This window comes from Trichosurus vulpecula, chromosome 4 (assembly GCF_011100635.1).
Source record: "Trichosurus vulpecula isolate mTriVul1 chromosome 4, mTriVul1.pri, whole genome shotgun sequence".
In the NCBI taxonomy this organism is placed as follows: Eukaryota; Metazoa; Chordata; class Mammalia; order Diprotodontia; family Phalangeridae; genus Trichosurus; species Trichosurus vulpecula.
Window position 1 is genome coordinate 162,340,156 of NC_050576.1, and position 20,136 is coordinate 162,360,291.

Sequence of the window (20,136 nt, forward strand, 5' to 3'; positions counted from 1 at the left end):
TCAGATCTGTGTTGTAGGAAAATCACTTTAGTAGATGATTGGAGGATGGACTGGAGTGGGGAGAGACTTGAGGCAGGCAGATCCACCAGCAGGCTATTGCAATAACCCAGGCAGGAGGTGATGAGGGCCTACATCAGGGTGGTGGCAATGTCACAGAAGAAAAGAGGGAATATACCAGAGATGTTGCAAAAGTGAAATCAGCAGTCCTTGGCAACAGCTTGGCTATGGGGTGGGGGTGGGGGGAGATAATGAGGAATCCAGGATGGGGTTCCTGGGTTGCTAACCTGAGGGCCTGGGAGGATGGTGTTAACCTCTACAGTAACAGGGAAAGTAAGAGGCAAGGAGCGATTAGGGGAAAGAATAACGAGTTCTGTTTGGGACATATCGAGTTTAAGATGTCTACTGGACATCCAGACTTCTGAAAGGCAGTTGGAAATGTTAGAATCGAAGTCAGGAGAAAGACTGGGGCAGGAAAGGTAGATCTGAGAATCATCAGCATAGAGATGGTAGGTAATTAAATCCACAGGGGCTAATGAGATCACCAAGAGAAGTGTTACAGAGGGAGAAGAGAAGGTGGCCCAGGACAGAACCCCGAAGGACACCTACAGAGACATAGAAGAGAATCCAGCAAAACAGAAGGCCAATATATATAGCATATATGTAAGTTACATATATTTATGTCTACGTGTATGAATGGATAGATAATGTACGTTGTCTTCCCTAGAGCATGTAAGGTTTTATGTATATACACATACAGATACACATACATTCATGTATATATGAGGAGTCTAGAAAACAAAAATGACATCATGCCAGGCCATAAGCTCCAGCAGGACAAGGGTGGGGGTGGGGGGTGTCATCTAAGCTTTGTGTCTCTCAAAGAATCTAACATGTTTGAGCCCAGGGGCTTAATGGAAGGTGGGGAGGGTGTCTCTCTAAGCCCTATGAGTCATCTCAACGCGGGGGGGTGGTAGGTTTGCAGAAAGGGGCAGGGGCTTTGTCTGGGAGCACCAAGTGTGCTTCATTCATTCATTTCTTCATTCATTCATTCATTCATTCATTCATCTGGGGTAGTGGCAGTCGGTCTTTTGCCGTGGCTCTGGGAAAGGGAGAGGCTACGGCTTCTCCCTGCCCTCTCACCCCTACCTACTCAACCGTACCCTCTCTCCTTTCCCCAAACTGGGGAAATAAAGCGAGGTAGAGGAAAGTGGCGGAGATGCAGGAGAGCGCTCTGTGCCGCATCTCAGCAGGCCTCACGGTCACTCCATGAAAGACTACAACTCCCATGAAGCATCACAAGTATCGGCGCATGCGCAGAGGGTCCAGCTTTCCTGGTTGGGTCCGCAGCATCTGCAGAGAATTGTGGAAGGGGATTTCCTTTCTGGCCCGCGGTTAGAGTTGCCAGGTGAGGGGAAAGCGGCTTGTGGGCCAGGGGTTGGGGAGCGGAACTGGGGGGGCAGCGGGGGCGGGAGGCGGGAGGCGAGCGGAGTGGGAAGAGGGGCGTCCTGTGGCCCCCGCGGCTGCACTGCTCACAGCACGCGCGCTTCCTCCCTCCCCACCAGTGACCATGACCAAGCTGGAGCAGTGGGTATCCACGCTGCTGGTGCTGATGCTCATCTGGCTGTGTCTGGTGCAGGACCTGCTCAACCTGGGATATAGTAAACAATTCCACGATGTGATATTACCCTTACCCGTCTACCTCCTGGTCACCGCGGGCAGCTACACTCTGGGCACGCTGGGTTTGCGCTTGGCCAACTTCAGTGACTGCGAGGAAGCTGCCCAAGAACTGTTTACGCAGATCAAGGAAGCCCAGGCTGACCTGGCTAGCAAGGGCCTCACACTGTGATCCTCTTAGGCCCCCAAGCTTCCACGTCCTCGGCTGCCTGCCAACCACCCAGCCCTAGGCAACCCCTAGGGCCCCTCTTCGGCTAAATTAAAAGAGCAAATGCTGCTTTTCTCATTCCTTTGACTGGACATTTCTGGGGCAAAGGAATGGGGGGGGTGCCTAGGGAGACTGAGGCATATGGACAAGAGGTTGGGGAAACACTGGAGAAGAGGGGTCGCTTGGGGAGGGAGAGGACACTGCAGAAGATGAAGGGTGAGAGAGAGAAGGGAGGGACTGAGAGGTCACTGGAGGAGATGGAGAGCAGCAGAACTAGGAAAACTAATTTCCCTATGAAAGGTTGCTGCCTTACTCAGATTGAGGGATACCAGGGGTTCTTTAAGTCCTTCTGAGTTATGGACCTGCTTGGCAGTCTGGTGAAGCCTATGGGCCCTTCTCAGAAAAAAATTTCTAAATTTTACATAAAAATTTACATAAAAATATATTTACAAAAAATTTACATAAAGTAAAATACAAGATTATGAAAGGAAACCAAAGGCTACTGAAAATTCAAATGTAATTTTTCCCCACCCAAATTCACAAACCTTTTCCCCAGGCTATTAGATGTAGAGTTAGAAAAGACCTCAAAGGGCATCTAATTAGTCTAATTCAAGCTCCTTATTTCACAAATGATGAGCAGCCCAAGTGTTTTACCCATTAAAAGCTAAAAGGCCAAGAAGAATGCCTCCAAAGACTTTTGCTCTGGGGAGTATTTTGGGAGAATCTGAGCAGGAATGGATGGGTTGCTATCTATACCAAAGGCAAGAATACTAGGGATTCTTTGCAGCTCTGAGGCATGATATATTAAGCCACAGACCTTCCTGAGTTCGTTCAATCAATCACCAGAAGGCCTCATAGCATAGTCCAAGTGGAATAAGATTCTCCCCTTTTCATTATTTTCCAGGATGGACTGTTAAATTACCCCCTGCAGTCTCCCCCACCCCATCAGATGTCTCCTCATTCTTCCAAGAAGTCTTGAAGTCTAGCTTCATATCTAACCACTCTAGTCTCTGCCTTCCTCTTAATATCTCTTCCTCTCTCACTTTCTAAAACCTTCCCTTAATTCTCAATTCTGGTATTTCCACCCATCACCCCCTTCCCTTGACTCTAGATAAATTCCTTATTTCCCAACCTAATTTGGTGGAACCACAGAGAACAGACTGAGGAGTGCAGAGGAAGGTTATGTATGTGATAGTTTATTATAAGGCACAACTAAATACTATCCCAACCCCACATTAAAAAAATAATCTCTCCAAAAAATAAAAATGAAAATTCCTCCCAAATAAAAGCCCTCATTTTGGCCCCTCTGCTTTCCAAGAAGCCCCTTCCTCTTCTGCTCCACCCCACTGTGGTTAAGAAGGTTGAGCAACGAGGTATAGCTGAAGAGTCTTTGGCAACAGGTTGGCACCAAGGTAACAGGTGAAAGGATAGGTAGGGTATACCCTCCACCATCCTTAGGTCTGAAGAATGCTGTAAGTCTTTTCTTGAACCTGGCGGTATTGCCAGAAAAGTCCCAGGCGTATCAGGCTAGTGAGAATTCCTGGTATGTTGGGCACCTGGAAGGAAACAAGTTGCAATCAAGTGGGGGGCTGGTTTCCCATTCCATATACCCAATACTACCCCCACCTGGGCTCACCATAATGTAGAAGTCTCTGAGGTGGAAGCCATAGAGTGTCCAGGAGGCCGAGGCAAGGAAGGTAGCGACAGTGAGGGAGAAGGACAGGCATTGAGTGGACTTGGTCTGAATGATCTTAACCTGTGGGGAAGGATGTCATTAATGCCCTTCACACCCTCCCAAGAAGAAGGGTTATCACATCCTTCCCCCTGCCTCCTCTACTCAAGGTAGCACCTTCTCCTCCCCAAACCTAGATAGATGGTGGGATCTCTCCCTCCCCAACCTCCAGCATAACAAGTTCATAGGAATCAAAAGAATTTTAGAGCTTGAAGAGTTCTTAGACTAGTCTGACTAGATCTAGTCTGACTTCAATTTAGAGATGAGAAAACTGAAAGCCAGATAAAGGAAGGAACCTTGCTCCAAATCACAGGGGCTGACAATCACATCATCCCTAGTTTCTGTGCTGTTTCCTTCAGTGCCTATTCCCTGTCAGAGGGAAGGCCACCACCCAAGTGTCCATGACCCCTTCCTAACCCTCCCTCCCACACTGAACCCACCAGGTCAGCCAAGGGCGACAGGTACATGCTGATGGTGAAGATGCTACAGAAGAGGCCCAGCTGCCTCAGCCGGGACGACCAATCAGGTACCAGGAGCTGAAAGTAGCTGTAGCCCAGGAGGAGAAGACCAAGCAGGGCAGCAGTTTGCAAGAGGACAGTACGCTGTGGGGGAAAGGAAGTGACAGCAGTCCCACCAGTTACCCAAACCTCAGCAATCCCCAAGTCTCTGTTTCTGTCCTAGTCACTTGAGGGCTGGTGGACTGAGGAAGGAACCACGCATGAAGCCCCCAAATCTGATGGACCCGGAGCACGCTCGTCTGCACCAGTTCAAGAAAAGCCAACTAGACTGAGCCCTAGATAATTAGCATCTAGACATTCTCCTCCTCCACATTTCTGATCTGCATCACCACAACCACCTGGTACACAGTCTGGCGGATATTTAGGGGTTAATAGATGCTAAATTGAATTGGATCAGTGCTGAGGAAGTAGGAACCAATTCAATTAAACCATTCAATGATTGTGGAATATGGTTAGGGATCAGACCCTGAGGGGAGAGAAGGACAGAATACAGGAAGGCTTCCTGAAAGAAGGAAGCCCAGCTAAGACAGCCTTCCAGGAAAAAGTGGCAATCAATACCGGGTTAAAGGAGAATTCGAGGAAATGTTGACACTGCCTGGCCAACGTGGCAGTACTCCAGCAGGGCCTAAGAAGCTGGGGGATGGGGTTGGCCTCTACCTTTCGGGGACAGTAGTGGAGATATGTCAGCATATAGAGGGTCTGGAGCAAGGCTCCCAGGGCGTTCACCACGATGAGCGTCTTGTCTCCCTTAAGGAGCCCATAACCCAGCCAGCTTAGGTTGCTGCAGGCAGGCGGACGATGGGTTGAGTCCCCAAGGGAGTAAGAGAGAGAGAGGAGGCTTTAGCCCCAGTACCCCAGAGGCCAGGAGCTGAAAGCCTTCCCTCCCTCTTCTCTCCCTCTCCTCCCCAAAGTCTTGCAAAGACCCGTTCCCAGCTGGCCTCACTTGACATCCGTGGTGAGAAAGGGCAGGAATTGGATATTGTTCACACTCCGGGTGGTCTGCATGTGCCGGAGGTCCGAGCTGTAACGAGATGGGAGGGTTAGAAAGGATGCTGGGGCTAGGGCTGGGACCAGGGTGAGACACTCCCTGCTGGGAAGAAGCTCAAACCCTCACCTTCCAGGCCACTCATTTCTTTCGTGGGCTCCGCCCCCCAAGTCCCTTAGCTCCTCCCCCTCCTCCTACACCAAACCCAGCGGAGCCCACCACTACAGGCTTGTGGTCGTGGTCGTGGACGTGGACTTGGACTTGAACTTGAGGCTCTAAGTTCCCAGACCTGGGGCCTCATCCCTGGCTTCACTTCCCCCTCGGGACCTTCTAGGCTCCAGCCCCCAGCCCCGGTTCGGTTCTCACAGGCCGGTAGAAAACATGCAGAGGGTGAAAAGCACGCAAGCCCAGGAGAGTAGCGTGTCCGGAGCGGCGACTGACTCCATCTCGGCCCCAGCTCCAGGCCTGAACTCTCAGGCCTGGCTGCCTGGTCCTCGGAGCCCCGCCTCCAGTCGCAGGCCCCGCCCCAGAAGAATCCTCCGGAACCTTGGCCCCGCCCCCTTTCCGAATGTCGAGGCTGACCTGCTCCCCGCCCTGCGCATTGGGAACGTGCCCTGGACCGCCGCGTTTTCTCCGCCCACGCCAGCCTCCTCCCCAGCAGCCCAGCTCCGGGAACACGGGCTTCCCACAGTGCCTTGCACGGACATAGCAAGAGTTCCATAAGTGTTTGTCGATCGATTTGACACCCAGTTTTAGAGACCTCGCCTTCCCCCCACCCACTCGAGGAATCATTTCCCTGAACACTTTGTACCTCCCCCCTCCCTCTGGGCAGTCCTGACCAGGAAGTGCCGGCCTTCCAGGCCCCAGCACTCGGCTTCCCACGTGGCAGGTGTACGGCGGTTATAATGGCAGACGTCGGCTGACGATTTCAGAACCGAAAAGTGTCGTGCAGGGTTTATCTCGTCGGATTTCTCACCACCGCCCCAGGGGGCGGGTCCTCCAAGTATTATCCCCATTTTTACAGAATATGAGAGAAGTGACGTAATTCGCCCGTGGTCCATAGCTATTGGCATATATATCGCAGTCTAGATCCCTTCATCATGTCCCACGCTGAGACGGTTAGGATGGAGGGGTGGGCCTTGGATCAATTAATCAATAAGCATTTATCAGGTTCTTTCTACGTGCCAGGCCCATGTGTGTGCGATCGTTAGGTGCCTCTGTGGATGGAGTGCTGAGCCTGGGGTCTCAAAGACCCGAATTCAAATATGGCCCCAGATACTAGTTGTGTGATCCGGGCTAAGTCACTTAACCTCTACCTGGCAGGGGTGGCTCAGTAGAGCAAGTGTACTGGGCCTGGAGTCAGGAAGAACAGAGTTCAAAGCCAGCCTCACATAGTGGTATGAGCCCAGGCAAGTCACTTAACCTGTTTGACTTAAGCTACCAGGGAAGGAAATGGTAAACCATTCCAGCATCTCTGACAAGAAATCCTGTGGACAGAATTGGCCTGCTATGGTCCACAGGGCCTGGAAGAGTCAGACACAACCGATCACTGATCAACTGAACAACAGTGTGCCAAGCACTGTGCTAGGCACTGGTACGGAAGATAAAGAGCAAAAAATGAAATAATCCCAGCCCTTAAGGAGGTTACATACTCTAGGAAGACATGTGGAAAGTATATACCAAATAAATATGAGGGAAGGGAACGAGCATTTATTAAGCACCTACTACATGCCAGGCACCATGCTAAGTGCTTCACAAATCTGTTAGCTGTGTGTGTGTGTGTGTGTGTGTGTATGTGTAGGGGTAGGGAGTTAAGGGGAAGGCACCCGAAGCTGTAGGAACTAGGAAAGGCCTCCCCTAGGGGTGGGCACTTGAGCTAACCCCTTGTAAAAGAATCTAAGGTATGTAGATGAAGAGTGTGTGCATTGCAGACATGGGGACGGCCATGACCCAAGACTTTGAGACTGGAGATAGGACTGCAAAGTGGACAGAGGGGGAATAGCAAGGACAGTTTGGAGTGCTTGAAGGGGAGTAGTGTGTGGGTAATAGGTTGGGAGGGAAATGAGGAAAAGGTGGGTTGAAATCCAGGCTCTGACACATACTACTAGCCTTATGGACTGTGGATTGATCCTGAGGCAACTAGGAACAGAAATTACAGGTTAGTTGCTGATCTATGATCTGCATAGGAGGGGGCCACACCAGAACTGACACAACAAGGCTGGTGCCTTCCCCTCACCTCCCTACCCCTATACATACACACCTAAATCAATTCAAAAACATGTATGAGGTACCTACCGCGTGCAAGTGAGTTTGGAATTCTCTTTCCACCTCCCACACAGTAGTAGAAATGTGGAGTACACCCACATACCATAGTGCTGGCGTTACCCCCATGCCACAGCTGACTCACTCTTTCCCTGCCCAGACCAAGACCCCAGGCAGTTTGAGCACCAGAACCCTATAAACCCAAGGCTTCTGACCAACTATACCCTAGTATCTAAAGGGAAAGGGAGGAGGGCCTAGGAAAAGTCCCTTTTATGTTTCAGGAGGGCAACAGAAAAAAATTGCCTCAGAAAAGGGCTAGGAATTCAGGAGGGGTGACTTAAGGAGAGGGTGCTGTGCTCTCCTGGAGAGTGAAACAAGGGCGGGGGTGTAGTAGAAGGACCAAGAGGCTGGACATCAAGAGCTTCTTGACTATAGATGGAAATACTACAATCACAGAAGGTTGGAGCTAGAAGTATCCTGCTCCCCATCTTACAGAGGAGAAAAATCCAAGACGGTGGTAGGCAGGGCAAATGGGGAGAAGCACTAACTTCTTTCTTAGCACTCATAAATGGATCAATCATAGACATAGAACTGAAGGGGGCCTTCAAGATCAGATGACTCAGTGGTGGCAAAGAACTGGAAATTTAGGGGATGCCCATCAGCTGGGAGAGTGGCCAAACTAGCTGTGATACGTGATTGTGATGGAATACTGCTGTGCTGTAAGAAATGATGGGTTGGTTGATTTTAGAAAAACACACAGAAAGACTTGCATGAAATAATGGAGAATGAAATGAGCAGAACCAAGAGAACGTTGGATCCAGTAACGTCACTCAAAGAACAACCGAAAGACTAAATTATTCTGAATATTATAAATACTCAAATTAATTAAAAAGGGCCTTTGAAGGAAGATGCTATCTACCTCCAGAGAAAGCACTGATACATGTGTGTGTGTGTGTGTGTATGCATATGTCTATATACCATTACATAGACACATATAATCTGTGCCAAATAGTGGCTTTCTCTAGTATGGGGTGGGGAGGGAGGGAGACAATTCAGAGCTTAAAATATAACAAATAAAACAAATTAAAAAAAAAAAAAAGATCAGATGACTCAGCTGCCCCCTTTTACAGTTGAGAAAATGAGGCCTAGGGTGTTCAAGTGACTTCCCTAAGACCCTCAAGGTAGAAAGTAATAGAACCAGGATTTGGACTCCAATGACCCAATTCCAAATCCAGTGTTCTTTTCACTACACTATATTGTTCCCAGAAGAGGAGGGTCTCCTAAACATTCAGCCAAGGGGAGAGGTGATCCTGCATGGACAGAGAAGTAGCCTGGCAGGGTCTCCGAACCGTCCACTGAGGGGACAGAGGAAGGCCAAAACACGTAACACATAATTTCATTCTGACAAAGAGCACTTGTGTAAAAACAATTTTAGTCATAGAAACCTCTCCAGGGAGAGATTTTACATACAAATATATATACAATGGGCACTGCCCTTATACACAGCACATGTTGGGGCACTGCCCCTCCTTGCCTGCCTGGCATTGCTCTGAGATAGCCCCCCTGAGGGGTGGCTCTGAATTAGGAGAGCCCAGGCTGTAACCTTCTTTTGCCAATATGGCATTACAGATGGAATTGTATGTGAGTGTGTAGGGAAGGCAGACCCTGAGTGCACACAAAGTGCTTCTTTCTCCCCATCCTCCCCTTCCCACATGAAAAGCTCAGTTTCTTTTTCTGCTCCTTTAGAGTTCCATCTTGGGCACTCCTGGGTCTTCCATGGAGGGCATAACCATTCCATGCCCAGAGTCCATCCATAAGCTCCCCACTTCGAAGAGGAGCAGCTGCCCTTGGTTAATTTCAGGTTCTTGATCTTTGGCAAAACAGGAGGAATGAAGAGAGCTATATCCTCCCAACCACGGGGCAGAGGACAAGTTGGCACTGCCAATCTTTCCTGGCACCCCTAATACTGACCCATGCCACGAGGGTGGCAGGTTTGCACTACGCTGGATGGAGTTCCTTGGGCAGAGGATTCCAGTTTTCTCCTTTGGAAAGGGGCTGTTACCCCTTCCTTCCCCAGCCCAGTTCTAGTCCTCAAAAGCCGGGTTTGATGCCCACCTTCAGGGCGTGTGAAGCAGCATGAGGGGCAGAAGCAGCACAACCCAGGCAACTGGAAAGGTCCGAGGGGCAGCACTGTGTCCAACACTATGCAGGACCTGGACTTCTGCATCATCTGGAAGGAGGGAAAGAATAAATCATAGATTCAGAGATGGTGGTATGGGTCCTAGAAATTATCTAATCCAATCCTCTTATTTCACAGATGAGGGAGAATGAGGCATGGGAGAAGGGATATGCCTTTCCCTAGTAGGAAAAGCAGATCTGGATTTCAAACCCAGATCCTTTGATTCCAAATCCAGGGCTTCTTTCTACTAGATCAGATTGTTTCAGGAAGCACGGAAGACAGACCCTGGCCCCCTTTAGTGAGAAAGCACACAGCTACTGTAGAGATGCCACACTGCTATGTCATCTCTTATCACCACATCCCAATGCAGTCAAGACCACTAGCTCATGTCCAGTGTGGACCTCCCCAGTACACTAACTCTCCTATCCTACCATTCTCCTCCCTCTTCTGCTCCACTCCACCCCTTTCTAGTTAGGGTCCATTACCCACCTGCTGAAAAGTGATTCTCATTCTGTGGATTGGAGTCCACCTGGGGGCTGTGAGCTGGAAGATATCAAGAGAGGAGAAGTGAGAGGGGAGACACAGCAACCTGACAGATTGGGTGGGAGGGCGGGGAACGACTATGACAAACCATTCTGAACAAGCTGGGCGGCCCCAGACTTCTATATGCACCACCACTCATGGTCCTATGATCTAGAATCCCAGGGGTGGGGAAGTTGTGGCCTTGAGGCCACATATGGCCCTCTAGGTCCTCAAGTGCAGCCCTCTGACTGAATCCAAACTTCACAGAACAAATATCCTTAATAAAAGGATTTGTTCTGTAAAATTTGGACTCAGTCAAAAGTCTGCACCCAAGGACCTAGAAGGCCACACGTGGCTTTGAGGCCACAGGTTCCTCACCCTTGATCTAGACCTTCAAATTTAGAGAATCATGTAGCTCAACCCCTTCATTTCTCTCTTTTTTTTTAATTTTCGGAGGGGGGAAAGCAGGGTAATTGGGGTTAAGTGACTTGCTCAAGGTCACACTGCTAGTAAGTGTGTCAAGTGTCTGAGGCCATATTTGAACTCAGGTCCTCCTGACCCCAGGGCTGGTGCCCCTTCATTTCTCAGTAAAGTGAGGCTCAGGGAGAATGTATATGTCCGATGTCTCACAGGCAAGCTAAGTAAATGTCAGGGTTCAAATCCAGGTCCCTTACTATAAATTCAATGCCTCTTTCCACTTTGCCTCCTATCCTTAGGTCATGAGACCCACCATGGTGTGATGCTCAGGGGTGGTCAGTAGAACTGACACGAATAGCCCATATACTCACTGATTTTGCCATCAACAGTCACTTTCAATTTCAGGCACTGGTCTCCATGGTGATGGATGGGTTTGGCTGCAAAAGACACCCATATTGTGGTGAGGAGGGGCCCCCCTCAAAGGAAAATCCTGGTTCTATCCATTTGTCCTCCGTTTTTCTTAGTTCCTGGCTTTCTTAATGTTTCTAAGGAAATGCATTTCTTTTTTGGGGGGGGGCAGGGCAATTGGGATTAAGTGACTTGCCCAAGGTCACACAGCTAGTACATGTGTCAAATGTCTGAGGCCGCATTTGAACTCAGGTCCTCCTGAATCCAAGGCCACCTAGCTGCCCCAGGAAATGCATTTCTAAGACTGTTGAGGATACTTGGACACTAATGGTTTCCTTAATGGATGAAGGTGCCTGGGGATTAATGATCTGTATATGTCCCCCTGAGTCTCCAGCCTCATATCCTGGAAACCAACCCCCCAAATAAAGAAAAGTAGGGATATGAAAAACATAACCTGTTGTAAAGCTTTAAGGGGATAGGTTATCGAAATAGGAAATGCTATCAATCTCCCTAGCTGTCTGTCTGATCTGGCAAAGGGAGGGGAAAAAGAAATAGAGAGACTAAGCAAAGGATCCCTAAGACATGTTAATATATGTGTTGTGATTGGTTCCACCTAAGATTTGAGTATCTACCTTGCTTTGTTGCATTGGTGATACCATTTTTGTTTTCCTGGTTTATGTGTACCTGACACCTTAGACTCATAAAAACATTCCTTTGATCCAGTGTAGTCTAAGGTGGGCGGACCGAGTTGCTCCTCTGGACAAGTGTTTGGTTTAGGGAACCCCTGACCCATGATGCCTGAAGAGTAGAGTCTGAGCAACTTTTGAAAACTTTAGCCCCAGTAAGTGGGCCTAGATGCTTGGTTCCTGGCTGCCTACTCCATTCCTATCCTGGTCAGAGTATTCCACGTGCTCTAGCCAAGCCCTCCCTCCTCCCCAAAGTTCTTCCTTCTGCCTCAGATTAATTGCTTTTCCACACTATGCTCACCCCATGCCCAACGTGCCCATTGACTCACAGATATAGTAGTAGCTGTGTCCCTCCTTGAACTCTTTTCCCAGGGTAAAAGGGGTAAAACGTTGGAACTTCTCAGACAGCTTCTCAGGACCATGCCGGGCATTGGGCTGGTTGCATTGCCATCGCACCTGTTCCTTGGATTGCGGTTGGCACAGTTGGTATTCCTCATGCTCCACCAGATACAGCGTATAACGCTCCATGGCATCTGGGGCCACGGACTCATCCTCATAATGTGGACAGATGATGTCTAAGTAATCATTCAGTCGGACGTGGACTGTGTAGTCTTCACTCTGAAACCTGCACATAGAGCAGAGGAAAAAAAAGGGGAGGGGGTGTCAACTTGAATGCAATAGCAAAATCGTAGCATTCAAAGGATCCTTATTAACCATGTGGTCCAGTCTATGACCATTCCTCAAGGAATTCCTTCTACAACACATCCAACAAGTGGATATCCAACCTCAGACTTAAGACCTCTAGTGGGAGGGAAGGCATTCTGATTTTATATATTATTTCATTACTATTGAACTTTTAAATTTTATCTATTATGTTATTTTAGCTCTATTATCTATTAAATGCCTCCTCTTCAGTTTTTTATCACATCCTGAAAAATCTCACCAAGAAAGCTCTAAATGCTGCATTTGTCCCCCAAATCTCACCATGAAAGAGCTAAATGCTACTTTCATCCCCTGAATATCTCTCCACTAAATTCCCAAATATCAACTTCTCAATGCTGTTGTGGCTAATCAGTCTTGTCTAACTCTTTGTATCCCTATTGGGGGTTTTCTTAGCAAGGATACTGGAGTGGTTTGCTATTTTCTTCTCTAGTTCATTTTACAGGTGTGGAAAATGAGGCAAACAGGGTTAAGTGACTTGCTCAGGGTCACACAGCTAGTAAGTATCTGAGGCTCAGTTTGAACTCACCAAGATGAGTCTTCCTGACTCTAGGCTCCACACTCTATCCCCCATGCCACCTAACTGCACCCTCAAAAGCTCTCTACAAAACCCCTCAGTATAGGGATTCCTAACCTAGGGTTCATGAACTTCTATTTTTAATATTTTGATAACTGTATATCAATACAACTGACTTACTCTGCAATATCATATACTCTATTTCATGCATTTGGAATTATTCTGAGAAAGGATCCATAAAGTTTGCCAGACTGCCAAAGGAGTCCAGGACACCACAAAGATCAAGATTGCAAAATTCTCATTTCTGCTCTCTCCCTATCCTCCTTTCTATCTCTCCATCAACTTTCAAATCATTCCCCAAATCTACACTAACATCTGCACCTCCATCCTACTAATAGATACCCATTACCTTCATTCTGTATCCTATTCTTCTGTCTGATAGGTAGAAAGATGGAAAGATGGATAGGAGAGAGAGAAGAGGGAGAGAGAGGGAAGGAGAAAGAAGAGGAGAGGAAGAGAAGAGATAAGAGAGAGAAAGAAAAGAGGGGAGAGAAAGAGAGAGAGACAGAGAGAGAAAGAAGGAGGAGGAGGAGGGAGAGAAAGGGGGAGAGAGAAGAAGGAAGAGAGAGGAAAAGAAGAGGGCGAGAGAAAGATTGAAACTGATTAGGTATGTGGACCAATGGTACCCTGAAATCACTAAGGCACACCTACAAATGTTAAGTAACCACAAGGACAGTTTCTTCCAGTTGGCCCCTGAATCTCCCCAAGTACTCTGGTGTGATTTCAGCCCTTTCTCTAGTTCAGTTCTAATCCCCACAAATGTCTATCCGACCCATCAAACAAGGCTCCTTCACCAATACCCAATGTCCTCCCAACTCTGGTTCAAATCTGTCTTTCTCAGCCTTTTCAATCTACACTATCTCCCCAGATCATCTCTACCAACTCACCCAGCTACTCAAATGCTCCTCACAGCCATTTAAATCTATGCTAACTCATTCCCACACCTCTCCTCTCTTTCTTCTCTAGCTCTTTTCCAAAATTCCTCCCAATCGATCTTCCCACTCACAACTCTCCATGTTTTCCTAATCCTGTATACCCTAGTCCCTGAAATCCATACTTTTAGCTCCCTGAGAATTCCAGAAATGCTGGAGTTCTCTGATTAGCTGCAGCCCCCTTTGATGGTCTCTCTATCTCCCCTCTCCCCCTCCCCACATTTGCCCCCAGGCTTTACAGGCTCCAGCCTGACTGCCCACTAGCCCCTCCTCCCACAGACCCAGACACCTGGCTCCAGGCCAGGTGGGGTCCCAGTGTGAAGAGTAGCCATCTCAAACTGGTCAGCTTTCCAAAATGTTCTCAGCCACCACCAGAACTGGAGACGGGGTAGCAGCCTTGCTTGCCTATTTGAACAAAATCAATGCCAGGAGGGGCGGGTATCAGGGGGATTGGGTCAGGGCTTCCCAAAGAGATTTAAGTGGGCACCATATGCCTATCACATGGAGCACTGGTGCCCAGCACCACCCAACACCCAAGACCAGGCATGAGCTTGTCCAGCAGGGCCATGCCTGCAACCAGACTGGGCATTCCCAGGCCCTTCCCCCACCTCAGGGAAGAAAGAGAGAGAGGCTTTTAAAATTCCTCTCTGGAGAGATAAACATAGAAGCCATTTCAGAACAGGTATTTCAGCTCTGGGGCTGGCGTCTCTCTCCCTCTCCCCATGACAAGCACTGACTCACTCCCTCACCGCCTCCACCACTAGCCCCAGCCCCAGCGCCCCCCAGAGCCTGTGAGATATGCCAAGGTGGCTGTTCTCTGCTTAAGAACCCTGGTGGTAGTCAAATTGTCCATATATCCTTGGGAACCCCCAAGAGCAAGGTGACAAGCCTGTGTAAGCTTGCACAGCAGGGCCTCAGTCCCCTGCCCAAGGCCAAAGAAACATGTGCCCACTTCACATCAAGGCTTTTCTTCCTTCCAACACTGCTTCTGCCTGTAGGCTTAGAGACTGCTGCCCACTGCCATTAATCACCAATATAAGCCTCCTGATTACCCATCTCTCATAAATATCTCAACTTGTTCCAAGCTGGGTCCAGCCTCAACACCATCCTACTCTCACTTCCTCTGGGCCCACTTTCTGGTCTAGAATCGAGTTAAATATGTTTGATCTTGTGGGTAAGATGGACAGGGGTAGAGGCTTGGCTTGACTCTGGCACCCCTCACTCACTCTCCTTGGCTTGGGAAAGTCTCTGATTTCACTATTACTCTCCTTCTGGGAAGTGGGGGAGGAGAAAGGGGGGAGGTTGGCAAGGAAGAGGCTCCTTCCTGAAAGAGAGGAAACCTGGGAACTTGGGAACGGAAAAGGCCAGGGCTCCCCCCCTCCTTGCTAATGGTTTCCTGCTCCCCCTCCCCCTCCCCCCAGCACCTGGCATTGGGCATAAACAAGGATTTTGTACTCTCCCACTGTGGCAAGACCAGGTCAGGAGAGTAAATCCTGGGAAAGGAAGGAGGGAAAGGGCAGGCTCAGCAAGTGACCCTGGGCAAGAGGGCATTGCCCTTCTGGGATGACAACAGGCTGAGGACCTCCCTCCTCCCGGTAACACAGGATTGGAGGAGACCAGCTATGTTGAAGGACATGGAACTTAAAGCACTGGCCAGATTCTAGGTTCAGTAGCTCCAGCCTATGCCCACTTCTCTATTCCCTGCCCTCCACCTTTCCAATACTCCCCCCAAAACAGTTCCCACAATTTCTGAGGACTCTCAGGCAGGAACAAAGAAGCCGACACTGTCTCCTGTCCTTCCCAGTACCATTTGCCTCCTAGCTTCAAATCAGTCCAGAGAAAAATTAACTCCTTCCCACCCATTTTAACTCTTTCCTGATATTAGTGCCTGGGTCTTTCCTCCCTACCTCATCAATACCCTTCAGCAACTTCTCTTCCCAAATGTTCTCCCTGATTCTAATTGTGCAAAACAAACGCCTGCCAATCTTAGGCCAACTCGAATCCAATGTATGCCATTCACACCCCGTTTCGGGTCTCAGTAGATGGTATATGCTCCATTTTGGCCACAGTCCCAGCCCACCCAGAGCAAAGAACACTTTCCTCTATGACAACAAACTGGTTTGTGCCAGGTTTCAGGGAGAGCATCTAAATTCCAAGTATGAATGGACTCTGGGAATATTCGTCTAGAGGGTCCAAAAGTACTATGCATGCACCAAGCAAGGATTGGGCATGAGGGTTATCATTCCACGAGGATTTGTGACTGTTAGGCTGGGGGGGGGGAGGTCTAGGACTCACTGGCTTTTTAAAGTCTTGAGTACTCAAAGGCTATGGAAAAGCATAGGAAAAGCCAGGTTATGGGGACTGGGAGGAAGTGGGGGAGGGATACTCCCTGAAGAGGTAGAAGAGAATGGGAAGGGTTCACAAAATTATGCTTCTAACAAAACTCTCCTAAACGGGGAGGGCAGCTGTGGATTCTCTGCAGTTGCATCTGCCTGGGCAATGTCAGTTAAGGTGGCCAAATACCAGGGCTTGGGGAAGACTGGGGAAGCTTACTTGGGGTTTGAGCTGTTCCAGAAGACGGTGTGTCGATCAGCGGAGGCCAAACTGCAACATAAGCCCAAGAGTGGAACCCACAGTAACTCCATAACGTGGCGCCTAGCCGGGCCGGGCCGTGGCACACTGGGCCAGGTCGGGTTGGATATGGAGAGAGTGAGTGTGGGGAAATCTCTTACAGAGTCTGGAGCTCTTGTTCTTTTCTGTGGCTGCAGTCCAGGAGCGCGCTAACAACTCTGGCCCCTTAGCCCCACGGCTCCGCCTTTTGGGGCCGACACCGCCCCAGACACCCCGCCCCGCCCCTGCCCAACCCCGCCCCGCCCCGCGCTCCTGGTCCAGGGGGGTAGGGAAGGGAGAAACCTGAGGAGCAGAGCCCGCGAGCGCCTCTGTTGTGTTTTGTGTATGTGTGTATGTGTGTGTGTGTGTGTTGGGGGATGTGGGGTCGCTAGAGTAAACTGTATGGCTCCGAATGTTTCAATATTTGCTTATGTCTTTGTGGGTTTGTACCTTGTATTTCTCAGTTTGTGTCTGCGTAAATCTTGGGGTGAGTGTGTGTGTGTGTGTGTGTGTGTGTGTGTGTGTGTGAGAGAGAGAGAGAGAGAGAGAGAGAGAGAGAGAGAGAGAGAGAGGGACAGAGACAGAGACAGAGAGACACACAGAGAAACAGAGACAAGAGACAGAGGCATGAACACATCTATGTGTGTGCTTGTGTCTGGGGACAGAGGCTCTGTATACGCTGGGGAACTGGACAACTTTGTATTGTGACTGGTTGTAGATGTGATGTGTAAATAAATGACAACTCCAGAGCTCTTAGGTTCGGTTAAGTGTGCCTTTCCATATCCCTTCCCCCTTACCTCTTTATCTCCCTTTCCCTTTCTCTCCCCTCCCCCCAGTCCCGGACTCTGCCCGGGTTACTGCTCCTCCCGGCTCCTCTCTCACCAGGCTGTTTGTTTTTGTTAGGTTTGTCAATGTTGGCTTTGTGTAAAGGATTGTGTCATCCCTGAAATGACGGGAATTGTGTGTGTGTGTGTGTGTGCGCGCGCGCCTTATGTGTGTGATAATGAACTAGAATGTATGTATGTGATCATTTTCCTCGATTTCAGTCATAAGCATTAATTAAGCGCCTATTATGTCCCACGCACGTACTGCGCTAAGCGCTGGATGTGTGTATTCCTGGGTGAATGTGTATGCTTGCTTCACGACAATAATGATTGTTAACTTGATGGGAGTGCTTGCATGTGCCTGTGCTTCTGGCATGTGGTTTTGTGTGTATTCATGTATGTGTGTATTTATGTGCGAATGTTTGACTTGCAGCTGTGTTAATTTCGTATTTGCTTGTGAATGTGTATGTACGTGGATTATGAATGTAAAGGTGTATATATGATGGAGATAACTGCTCGTGAATGAATGTAAGGGGGTATGTGTGAGAATAGCTGTGCCTAGAAGAACCCAGAGTTTAATAGCAATGCAGGTGTAATGTTGTTTGTGTGTTCTATTACTGGGGAATATGTCACACACACGTATACGTACATGTGTACTGAACTCTGTGGTTGACTTCGTATACCTATCTGTGTGTGGTCCCATATCAGTGTATTTTTTGGTGTCCGGCTTCTTGCTCTCCCTGTGGCTCTAAACCAACTCTGTCGTGTGTCTCCTCTCCCCGTATCTGGGGGAAAAGGGGTGTGTGTGAACATTTTGTTTACTCCTCAGTCACAGTCACGAGGCCAGATCTGTCTCGCTCCCCACTCCCCGCAGGGACCTAGCTTTCACGGTGTGTCAGCGTGGGGCCCGCACGTGGGCCGGCCTGTCTGCGTGTCCTGGGAGGAGAGACTAGACCATGGGGCGTCCGAAGCTGTAACCCCATCCCACCCCTCCCCTTCCCACTCGGCTCTAGGGCCCTTGCAATCTCAGCCACCCCCTTTTACAGCCAGCCTGGCCGCTGCCTCTGTAATTACGCGCTTGCAACCGGACGCGGCCGCCGAGTACAGCGCTGAGGAGGGGGCGGGGAGGGGCCATGACCGTTCTCCCAGGCCGAGCGGGAAGCGCAGGGATCGGGACCCAGAAACTAGAGCTGGGTCTGATCCCAAACTACCCACGCCCACTTCTCTTGACACAAAACAACACGCCCCCCCGCCCCGTGCCTCCCCCCCTTCTTTGGGCTCCAGCTCCGCCTCCTTGTTTACCTCGTGGCGAGTCTGGGGCAGCGACCCTGCCCTTCCAGGTGCTCGGGGCCAAAGTCTCACTGGGTGACGCGGGCTCTTGGTTCGTGGGACCGGGCACGCACGCAGGCGGGGCAAGCGGACTCTTAGGGTACCTCTCCACGGTCTTCTCTTCTTTCCTTACTCCCTTCAGCCCTATTTCTCTGGCTCGGGATGTCCTGATTACGCGGGAGTGAGAAAAGGAGAAGCGGAGTCGGGGGCGGGGGTGGGGGGAGCGGGTTGTGATGTGTGAGGTCCTCGGGCTCCGCTGCTCCATGCCTGGCACCCGTTTGGGCTTGTCTTGGCTCTGTTGGGCCAAGCCCGCTCCTCGCCTAGCCAATGCTTATTGCCGAAAGCGGTTGGGGTGGGGGTGGGGGGCAAAACTGAAAATTCTGAGGATCTGGGGATGCTCCCCGTTTCTGCTCCCCATGGAGGATGCAAAAGAACCCTGATGTAATTGTGCAGAGGTACAGACCACAAGAAGGGCTGGTCTGAACTGGGGGCCTTCACATCCCCACCCCCGCCCACTCCCCAGCCTATAACCCTATCCTCATCCCCATGCCCGAACCCGGTCTATTCCTGGTGGACAGAGAGGCATTTTGATGGGAAGATTGGCAGCTAGAGAAACACAGCAGGGAGACCAGCCAAGTGAGAAGCTGAGAGCAAGACAGATGGAGACATGGGCGGAGCCTCCCTCCCTGCGCCCCTGGCCATCACCCTAGCTGCCGCCACCCAGCCCGCTGTCTTTCACCGCAGTGACCTCTCACCACAATGACGTGGGCAGCGCCTAGAAGCTGCCTCCCCCTCCCCCCGGGCTAAGGTTTATGCTTAGTGGTTTTTTTGGTGTGTGTGTGTGTGTATGTGTGTGTTGGGGTGGGGTGGGGGGGGCGACAACAAGCAGCTGTCTGAGTTGTCAGTCTGTCTGAGTCTGACTCAGGAGAATTCCTGAGGGAAAGGAAGGCTGGAACTTATTAGCCAGGTATACCAGCTTCACCTTCTCCTCCCCTACAGGCCTAGAACAGGGCTTTGTATACAGTGTAAAACGTCTGGTCTATTGAACTTCCCACTGAACGGGGGACAAATAGACCTGGAATTAGAGGTTGCCAGTCTGGTACAGATAGGACTTTCAGGGTTGCTACTCCCTTGCCCTAGGGCCCTGTGGTTTTGGGGTGGTGAAGGTAAGAGCTGAAAGGCCCTGAGGCACCATTTAAAACACCCTAAACAACCCCTGGGCATCACTGCTCACTGGGGTGGAGCAGTGGAGTGTACCAATCCCATGCCCCTGAGAAGCAGGTGAAGTGGAGTGTGCCCACTTACCATTCACTAATGCTCAAGTGCTCCTGTCCTCCCAGTCTGGACTAGTGTCTTCCAACCAGATCCACCCTCAACTTTTGGAACTTCTTCAACAAGTACTTATCCAGTCCCTATTACATGTCTAATATTGGGCTGAAAAATCCCTCCCTGTTATATCCCCTAGATTTTGCTACTGTTTGTTTCTTTGGCCTCTTCTTCTCAGGAGCTTTCCTCATCTTGCTTTCCATTGCTTCTGATACCCTATCTGTGCT

General features: G+C 49.8%; 3 protein-coding genes across 3 annotated transcripts; 1 reads left to right on the forward strand and 2 right to left on the reverse strand.

Moving 5' to 3' along the window:
* The first annotated feature begins 1,321 nt into the window (after positions 1 to 1,321).
* DPM3 (dolichyl-phosphate mannosyltransferase subunit 3, regulatory) lies at positions 1,322 to 1,963 on the forward strand. Its single transcript, XM_036757130.1, has 2 exons — positions 1,322 to 1,405; positions 1,563 to 1,963. The coding sequence occupies exon 2, from the start codon at positions 1,568 to 1,570 to the stop codon at positions 1,844 to 1,846; it is 279 nt and encodes a 92-aa protein (XP_036613025.1). The 5' UTR covers positions 1,322 to 1,405; positions 1,563 to 1,567; the 3' UTR covers positions 1,847 to 1,963.
* Positions 1,964 to 3,057: 1,094 nt separating this feature from the next.
* SLC50A1 (solute carrier family 50 member 1) lies at positions 3,058 to 5,609 on the reverse strand. Its single transcript, XM_036755967.1, has 6 exons — positions 5,484 to 5,609; positions 5,076 to 5,153; positions 4,790 to 4,913; positions 4,055 to 4,216; positions 3,519 to 3,638; positions 3,058 to 3,438 (listed from the first exon to the last, which is right to left on the reverse strand). Exons 1-6 carry the CDS (start codon positions 5,561 to 5,563, stop codon positions 3,337 to 3,339), a joined length of 666 nt encoding a protein of 221 aa, XP_036611862.1. The 5' UTR covers positions 5,564 to 5,609; the 3' UTR covers positions 3,058 to 3,336.
* Positions 5,610 to 8,793: 3,184 nt separating this feature from the next.
* Positions 8,794 to 16,615, reverse strand: EFNA1 (ephrin A1). The gene is made up of 5 exons (XM_036757505.1): positions 16,374 to 16,615; positions 11,921 to 12,216; positions 10,869 to 10,934; positions 10,048 to 10,101; positions 8,794 to 9,609 (listed from the first exon to the last, which is right to left on the reverse strand). The coding sequence occupies exons 1-5, from the start codon at positions 16,463 to 16,465 to the stop codon at positions 9,497 to 9,499; spliced, it is 621 nt and encodes a 206-aa protein (XP_036613400.1). The 5' UTR covers positions 16,466 to 16,615; the 3' UTR covers positions 8,794 to 9,496.
* Positions 16,616 to 20,136: the final 3,521 nt, after the last annotated feature.

Coding starts and splice junctions, on each gene's coding strand:
- EFNA1 (XM_036757505.1), bottom strand. CDS start 16,465: ATGGAGTTACTGTGGGTTCCACTCTTGGGCTTATGTTGCAGTTTGGCC. Junction 10,935..11,920: donor ACACAGCTACTACTATATCT/GTGAGTCAATGG, acceptor TGTCTTTTGCAG/CCAAACCCATCCATCACCAT. Junction 9,610..10,047: donor TGAGAATCACTTTTCAGCAG/GTGGGTAATGGA, acceptor CCCTCCTTCCAG/ATGATGCAGAAGTCCAGGTC.
- SLC50A1 (XM_036755967.1), bottom strand. CDS start 5,563: ATGGAGTCAGTCGCCGCTCCGGACACGCTACTCTCCTGGGCTTGCGTG. Junction 4,914..5,075: donor TTTCTCACCACGGATGTCAA/GTGAGGCCAGCT, acceptor GCCTGCCTGCAG/CAACCTAAGCTGGCTGGGTT. Junction 3,439..3,518: donor TCAGAGACTTCTACATTATG/GTGAGCCCAGGT, acceptor GTTTCCTTCCAG/GTGCCCAACATACCAGGAAT.
- DPM3 (XM_036757130.1), top strand. CDS start 1,568: ATGACCAAGCTGGAGCAGTGGGTATCCACGCTGCTGGTGCTGATGCTC.